At 33.9% G+C, this 9,194-nt stretch overlaps 1 protein-coding gene across 1 annotated transcript; it reads left to right on the top strand.

The window, feature by feature from the left end:
* The first annotated feature begins 698 nt into the window (after positions 1–698).
* On the top strand, positions 699–8,634 carry LOC144433373 (uncharacterized). The gene is made up of 7 exons (XM_078121677.1): positions 699–762; positions 1,629–1,753; positions 2,638–2,702; positions 2,999–3,036; positions 3,983–4,062; positions 5,009–5,071; positions 5,504–8,634. The coding sequence occupies exons 1-7, from the start codon at positions 699–701 to the stop codon at positions 5,606–5,608; spliced, it is 540 nt and encodes a 179-aa protein (XP_077977803.1). The 3' UTR covers positions 5,609–8,634.
* Positions 8,635–9,194: the final 560 nt, after the last annotated feature.

Here is a 9,194-nt window from a genome sequence, read left to right as displayed (position 1 = left end):
GGTCAGAAATGGGGTCTATTTTTTCGAGCTGAAGAGTCTAAAACGGGGTACACTTTGCATTATTTTCGATTTTGCTAGGTCTAAAATGTGGTCCATTGTCCTTTACCAAATCATCATAACTGCCATTAATTGCCCCAAAAATGTTACCTCTATAAAGGAAAGTGTATTTCGGTCTAAACTTCATCTTTTAAAAACCTGTAATGGTCTAAAATGGGGTATTTGATTTTTGGTCAAAGTTGGTCTAAACGGAAGCCCCGGTTTCCGGCACTGCACTGGCCACACACCCCTACCAGAGCTGGCCACTGATACCGCCCCTGGGCCTAGACCATATCAGCGGGCATGGCAATATCGTGCGGGAGCATTCGCCAAGATAAATTCATACGATCTCTTCACTATTTCATTCTCAATCAAAGTTAAAAGGAAAAAAATGTTTTACACAAAATGTATTGTTCTGTTACTACATTCATGGAGCCATCCTACATTTACATGTAGCTAGTACATTGAAGTTAGTCTAGTTCCATGACGGACAGAATACACACTTTTACCTTTTTACTTTTTTGAAGTGTGTATACTGTCCGTCGTGGAACTAGAAGTTGGCTTTCGTTGCCTTGACGACTGTGACGGCGTCTTGACGTACGCATTTGTAACAGCATGCTGTCCACCCCTGTGAAAACGAAAATAATGGAACATGCTACAAGATGGCGACCGACCAAATTAAAGCAAAGAAGATATGGCTAGTCACAAATCGGCTTGACGAAGGCGGTAAGAGCTAGTATATCAGTTATATTGTCGTATGTCAAGTATAACAAGCTATTTAGAAATGATAAGTTAACATTATAACGATTGTGTTGATGCACCAACTTCCTAAATTCTACACAACTATGAGACCGGAGAATCCAGAATGAACGTACGTCCGACGAGTGGGACTGTACAGATTGTCTAGAGACCGAGCGCCAGACGACACAATTTGTTGTTCCTGATTGGTGAAATTGAACCAATGTGTACAGTTTTTGACTCTGCGAATTTGAGTTGTGAAAGGGTATACTATAGAGTGTTAGAATCATAATATGATCACTTGTTAAATTGCCAATGTAACTCATAATTGACCTGTGTTGATCTTCCGCCACTGTTTATTGTTATGTTGATTGTTATTGTTATCGACAGTCACTACTTTCAAATACAAGATCGGTACGGTACGAACGAATATTCAGTTCCTGGTCATTGTAATTTGTAATTATAATTTTATACATGGAAGTATACAGGGAGACATGACCTGATTACGTTGTGGGATTAGGATTAATTCCTGGGAGAGCCATCTGTAACACTAGCCTGGCCTGCATCATATTTCAGAATTCCATCTTTTTTTGCGCCCCAAACCCTCATGTGTGTGTGTGTGGGGGGGGGGGGTGTACTAGCCAAAATATACCAGTTTGGCAACACTTTCTTGAAACTCTCTTCAGATGCAACAGAACTCCTGACCTGAGTTCTGATTCTCCCCATACTAACGATATGCATTGTGTCATTATTTTGTGAGGAGAACACTGAGGTATCTTGATAATAACCTTTTTTCAATTTGTAAATTCCAAGATGCTGACAATTTGTGTCGTGTTGTCGGTTTTTGTTTTTAGAAGAAGTGGACTTGGAACATCAGCCACCCATTCCTATTACGGTAGCAGAAGATGTAGAGTCAGATTATATCCAACAAGTGTTTAGAGAAACACTGTCATTGAATGATGCAAACCTAGTACTTAAGGTAAACTTTGTCACTGAATGATGCAAACCCAGTACTTGAGGTAAACTTTGTCACTGAATGATGCAAACCCAGTACTTAAGGTAAACTTTGTCACTGAATGATGCAAACCCAGTACTTAAGGTAAACTTTGTCATTGAATGATGCAAACCTAGTACTTGAGGTAAACTTTGTCACTGAATGATGCAAACCTAGTACTTGAGGTAAACTTTGTCACTGAATGATGCAAACCTAGTACTTGAGGTAAACTTTGTCACTGAATGATGCAAACCTAGTACTTGAGGTAAACTCTGTCACTGAATGATGAAAACTAATGTTTCTTGGGATATCTAATTGAAGAAGTGTTTATGGAATCATGATACGATGAAATGGTCAGATCATTGTTGGAAGTAAAAATATTATTTCAGTCAAGCACTGACAACATACTGAAACATGGTTTTAACCAATTTCACATAACTACAAATACCAAACATTACCAAGAACTCTCAATGTAGTATGACTCAGTAGGGCTACAATGCCATTGATGCTTATTATGTAACAACACCAAAGTACAATCATTTTCAGCAATTTTGTTATCTTTTAATAGCTCACGCAGTGGCCACGTAGCGGCTCAATGACGAGTACGCATGCATGTCCTATATACTACGGGTATGCGATTTTTTTTTTGTGGTTTTGCCCAAGGATGCATTGCTGCACAATGACCAAGCATACACATTCTATATGTTATGCGCATTCTCCAGTCGGAGGGCACTATCTACAATATCATCATGAGACAGCCCAGGCAGCTGGTTACAAATGAATCTACCCTGCGCGAGCTTATGGGCTTTGCCTAGTTATGATATTAACGTATTCTATTCTAATTGAGTCTAATATGGTTTTCTTGACAGCTTCGGAACAGTAGAGGTTCACTTATACCTATCAACTGTCACATACAGCCTAACACAAAACTAGTGTAAGTATACCGGTACCCTAATGGTCATTTCTTTCTTTTAGGTCAAATGATGCAAATGGAATTTTTAAAGTCAGATTTCATTTTATATGTCCCATACAAATGTACAAAATGCAAGATTTACGCTCCTGTTAGCAACAGGTGAATGTAATTTCCAACTAGATTAAGTTCTACATTACTCAACTAAGTCAAAATAACCATGGTTGGTTACACCTCAAAATTGTGTATGAAAGCAAACCAATGTAACACATGGGGCGATGTCACTGTATTTACATTTTGTATGTTTCATTATTTGGCAGACCGTATGTACTTGAAGTTGTCAAGCGGTATCAACATGGTAAGTATTTATACTGTAAGAGTGTTTTTATTTCATATGTGTAGTACAACATAACAATGTTATGGAGGCAGATTACCATGGAAATTTATATATATAATAGAACTTTAATACATGCAGACTTGGTATGTTTTTGTCATACGTCAGAGACTTGAAAAGTGAGGGGAAATATTTAAAAACTTGGATTTAAGATAGGGTCAAAAAAAACATAGACTTGACAGCTTGTGAATGAATTTGTTATAGAAATGATGAGATTGTGACATGTCTGAACAGATCTTCAGATACTCCTGCAATCTGTCCAAAGGTGTTATTTTAATTTGTGAAGTCCCTCGATGCAGTAATGAATGCCATTTCAAACAATAATACATTGTACTAACTCTCTTGGGTCAGAAAGATGGTTTTTCATCACTGAGAAAAACAACTTTTCGGAAAGAGAATAAATTATCACAAATTAATTGTTATATAGGCAGAAATATCCCGTAATAATTTTTGTCCTGTTCTATACCGATTTGGATAAAGTATTTTTTAAAAACTCATGTAAATATGAGATAGCGCATGGGGAACAGCAATATATGTTTTCTACTTTCAAAGACCTACAAAAAGGTCAAGGGTCAGACATAGGTTGACTTTGTGCAGAGCAATTTTTCAGTACTTGCATTTGAAAAGTTGTATCTGAAATAATTTTATCATAAATACTGTTTTACAGAAAGTATATTATATGTTTTATCCCAATCAGGGGATATGCCTAAAGGTTGGGAAACCCTGCTAACAAAAATTGGGAATGGAGTAAAAATTGAATGTTTCCCATGCAATCCATAATAATTTTGTTTGGGAACCGTGGTAGATTTTACCTTTTCACTGCCCTTTAACAAAATCAAATGGTATATGGTTCTATCTCAAAGATTACTGTCTATTTCATCTGTTTTCCTTTTTATTTCTTCTTTCACAGTGCAACCAAAGCCAAAAACAGTCAATATACCAAACTATAATGATTCAATGAGAGGCAAACTATCTAACATTGTGAAAAGAGTAAGTTTTGACTTATAATTCTACACTTGATGTATTATAGGTTCCTTTTATGTCAAACTTTGAGTTGGTTGTAAAATAGACATTTACCTGTTTAGTTCTATCCTAGTTTAGGGAGATATTGTGTATATGTGATATTAAAGACCAGGGTTTCAATTTCAAGTTTTCACATCAGTGTTATCTTATGAGGTTTTCACATCAATGTTATCTTATCAGTTGGGCTATAGAGGTTACACAGGATTATGGTTTTTGCACTGTACCAACTTTTTCTATAAAGCTCTACCAAACAAGTATTTTTCAGACCTTAGTTTCAATCCTAAAATAAACAAAGTCTTAAACACAGATAATAGTCTACTGGGGACTTTTCATTTGACTGGTATTCATACAGGAATATTATCCAAGGAATAGAAGAAAACAATTGACTTCTTTCAACACAATTTAAAGTGGCCATATGGATGAGAATTTGGTATTTATTTTGGATTTTTATTTGATAAAACAGCTTCACTATGTTTTTCTACTTGAAAAAATAATGTGAAATAACATATACCAAGTCTATGCTTGCAACTCAATAAACTGCAAAAGATTAAACAATGTGTAAAATGTTTGTTATTGTACGTACAATAACAAACTTTTTGCACTTTTTGCAATGTTTTAAGTTATGAACATGAACTTGGTATATGTTATTTCACATTATTTTTTCAAGTAGAAAAACATAGTGAAGCTGTTTTATCAAATAAAAATCCAAAATAAATACCAAATTCTCATCCATATGGCCACTTTAATACCTAAGAAATAAACAGGAGTCGTATATTCATCACAGACATTACAATAGTGAATGGTGGTGGCATTTTTTGTTTCAGGAAAAATAATTTCAGAAATGATATTTTTGTTTATTACTACCTGTGTGATTATAGTGTAAAGGTATTTTGTAACTTTTTCCTTACCATAGCTTGATAAATTAGAAGAATTGATTCCAGAATTGCGTAATACAAGAAATGAGAAAATTAAAAAGGTAATGTAGTTTTAATCAATGTGTTCACAAAATAAAACAAATATCATGACATCTGATTATGACAACATATTGTCATGCATGTTATTCAGAGTGATCAGTGATTTCTCCCGGTTATTGGAATGGAGAGGGGGATAGGGGTGGGGGTGTCACTCTACCATTGCATATGTCCAGCTACTTAGTGTACATATGCAGAATTACTACCAAAGAATGTGTTTATTGTATTAAAGTGTACAACCTTGCATGTACTGGGTAATATTTAGAGGTGGGTTACTTTCATTTGAAAATGCACAAGCGAACAATCATCCATTCTAGACAAAACACAGAGAACTACTAATGCCATTTTGTCCATAATATTTAACAGACTGACGTGAATTATTGTGGTGTTTTGTAATTTGTATCTGTAATGTAGATTTGTTTGTTTTTATGTTTCAGGAGATGGAAGAACTGAATGAAAAGATGAGGTTCCTGAATCAAAGAATGCAACAAGCTGAATCTCAAAAATGGAAAGGAATGTTTAAAAAACATCCACTGTGGTAGTACAACTCAAATCATGACACAGAGATAATATCAGACATGAAGTCTTTGATCAGAATATATTGTAGATTGTTCTGATGTCTGTAATTATAGTCAAATAACAGCAGATAGAGCAGTATTATTTAGATGGTGAAAATTAATCATTTCATTATTGTACACAAATACAAGTCTTGAAGATTTACGATGCCATGTGTCCTATTTAGCACACCCGTCCTCAAACTCATTATACTGATATACTGTAAACCTAGAAATGTTCGCGTAAGATTTATTTCCGCTAATTTCGCTACAAAACAAAAACGCGAAAATAAGTAGTAGCGAAAATATATATTTCTGCATAATGCAATGTACCAGTATGGTTATTAGTGAAAATTAATCTTTGTGAACTACATGAAGACTGTAAAATCACAAAATTTTCTAGTTGTGAAAATATGCAGGTTTACAGTATATGGTACATCTTTAGATTCTATGGAAAACACTCTTTGAAATCTGTAGTTTACCATGCTTTAAAGGGACATGGTCTGTTAAGTGTTAGTATTTTTCATCACTTTTGTTTCCATGTAAGAGGTTACTAAAATTTGACCCTTCACTATCACTTGTGTAAAATCCAGCAGTCACAGGCAAAAGACCTACTGTATAAACTGACATGTAGTCTAATGTATGAGACTAAAATGATGTCATTTTATTGATGTAGTATAACAATACTGAGTATCACAGCAGATAACACAGTGGGAGTTCTGCCAATGACTACTGTTCATTAATCATCCAAACTGTGGTCCATGTCTGGAACAGACTCCCAGACAGTGTAGCTGGAGTCAACACCGACAATGGTTCTCAGTCTTTCAAGAGCCGTGTGCACAAATATTTTTCAGCACCCTGAAGTAACAGAAGATACTCTAACATACTTCTAAGCTGCTGTGAACCACTGCTTTGGCTCATGAGGTTTACTTATATAGTGCTTTGCTGCCTATATCTGTACATGACCTGGTATATTTCTTATGAGCTGTTGTTCACTTTAGCATTTAAATAAAAAAAAAAGTGACAGCAAATGATAAAATATAAATAATCTTTTATTTGGAAAAAAAAATGATGAAAGATAGAAGTTGCAGACTGAGTCCCTTTAATCGGCATTTATCCTAACCCATTTCAGTAATGCAGCTAAAATTTACTAATGATGTGCAATATTTTGAATGTTGAATGTTGAAGTGCTATGTTCTTTCTTGATAACATGTATTTTATACCATTATCATTCATATAAACAAATTTTTTAGGATACTAAACATTTAAGAATTATATTATACAGAGATGCCTGTTGTTTATAATGGTTGTACTCTTTGATACTAATAGAATGTGTAGTAATAACACTATTTCATATGCAGTGAAAGGAAATACAAATTGGATTTGAAAAAAATCAGTTGATGTTGAAATTTGTGTGAATATCATGCCTTTTATTTAAATATTTTAGATGCCCATTGTTTGCAGTAGTTGGCTCATCATAGATGGAAATACAAATGTCCAGTAGTAACACTTTTTCATATTCATTAAAGAAATACAAATTGGATTTTGAAAAAAAATCAGTTGGTATTGAACTTTGTGTAGATCACCTGTTAGTACCAGTATTTATTTTCCAATAATAACAATAACAATGGTTTTGTTCTCATAAATCATGTGAATAAATTATAACAATATACTCAATGTACAAAGTTGAAAAGAGAAAAAGAATGAAAATAGTTGCATTTAGCAAGTCTATAGTCAAACCCAAAATATACAATGTCATATTCATTGTATAAGTCAATATTAACATGGCCATATGGATGAGGATTGGATATTTATTTTGTGAAAGAACATTTTGCCAAATTCCTGTTTATAACTTAATAAATTGCAAAAGATTACTAAGTGTGTAAAATGTGTATGTACAGACTTTTTTGCAATTTATTGTTACAAACATGGAAGTGTGTTGTTTGATATTGATTTGTCAAGTAGGAAGACATAATAAAATTGTTTTATAAATTAAAAAATCCAAAGTAAATATCAATCCTCACCCATATGACCATTTGGTTACTTTATACTGTGGACACTGTGCATGTATTTTGACAGGAGTGAAACGTATTGTTATTTAATTTATTATTATTTACCTTATTATTTAATTCTTAAAGAAATGCACTACCCTACGTCTCAGAGCATTGTACAACAAACTAACAACTAAGGATGAAAAATAATACAACAGCTACAAAAACAGAGAAAAAAACCCACCAATAAAATGTCTCAGAAGAAAGGGCACGAATGACTTATAAAATTGCTTGCTGGTTAAAAGTTCTTTCAAATACGAAGGATAAAAACTGAGAAGACAGCTAGATTTATACTGACATTGAAGAGACACCTGACAAATAGCTGGTTATAGAGTGTAGAGGTATGCACAGTCCAAATGAATTATGGGAAAACTGAGATATATACATCGTTATAGAGTGTAGAGATATGCACAGTCCAAATGAATTATGGGAAAACTGAGATATATACATCGTTATAGAGTGTAGAGATATGCACAGTCCAAATGAATTATGGGAAAACTGAGATATATACATCGTTATAGAGTGTAGAGATATGCACAGTCCAAATGAATTATGGGAAAACTGAGATATATACATCGTTATAGAGTGTAGAGATATGCACAGTCCAAATGAATTATGGGAAAACTGAGATATATACATCGTTTAACTGTTGACCTGTCACAATGAGCTAAAATTAAATTCTATAATGTTAGTCCCAGTCAGGTATATTACATGTATATGTATTTATATAGCCAATAAAATTATTTTGTACACTCGTAACATCCTCAGATGTTCCGTAGTTAGAGTACCAGATGTTTTAACTTGTAAATGTAATTGTATGTTGTACTCAGTTGTATTAAGGTACTTGTACACATTCCAAAATTAGGAATTAATTTTGATGATTGTGAACTTCTAAGAAATGTACATAAGTTAAAGTCTTTGATGACATAAGCTACATTTAAGCGTATGTGTTTATCAAATAAAAATGTGCAAATAAATTTGTAGTATACTAATTTGTTCTTGAACTTTATCTTCTGATTCTCATAAAACCACTAGCCTCTCTACTGCAATGTCCCCTATGAAGAACTGTACTAAACATTTAACTGATTTTTGAAATTCAACTAAAAGCGGTTTGCATGTGGTAACTTCAAAATGCTCAAGTAACCAGAAAATAAATAGTCAAATGTAAGTGGGCTTGTTACAGAGTACAACCATAGGGATAAAACATGCTTCGTGGCATGTGAAACGACATATAAACTGACAGAAACTTGTATATGCATGCTTCAAAAGTTACGTTGATATTACTATTCTGTCGTAGAGGGCGCTAGAAAACGCATGTGACGTGTATGCAAATAAAATCAACATGGCTGTCTTTGCTCACCAATAGCGCCCTAATTTGTCGAGAAAAAAATAATGTCAGTGATTGCTTCAACAAATGTTGGCTGTTCAAAGCGAGGACGTACATACAGAGTTCGACGAAGAAAAGTGAATTTTACCCGTAAGTATGCTTTCACATGATTGTGAACCTTTGAAATTCTGCAAGA

This window comes from Glandiceps talaboti, chromosome 3, assembly GCF_964340395.1.
Source record: "Glandiceps talaboti chromosome 3, keGlaTala1.1, whole genome shotgun sequence".
Taxonomy (NCBI): Eukaryota; Metazoa; Hemichordata; class Enteropneusta; family Spengelidae; genus Glandiceps; species Glandiceps talaboti.
This window is presented reverse-complemented; position numbering and strand designations above follow the sequence as displayed.

Excerpts from the sequence above, each read along its gene's own strand:
- LOC144433373 (XM_078121677.1), top strand. The coding sequence starts at position 699 with ATGGCGACCGACCAAATTAAAGCAAAGAAGATATGGCTAGTCACAAAT. Across the intron at positions 763-1,628 it reads AAATCGGCTTGACGAAGGCG|AAGAAGTGGACTTGGAACAT; the intron begins GTAAGAGCTAGT and ends TTTTGTTTTTAG. Across the intron at positions 1,754-2,637 it reads ATGCAAACCTAGTACTTAAG|CTTCGGAACAGTAGAGGTTC; the intron begins GTAAACTTTGTC and ends TTTTCTTGACAG.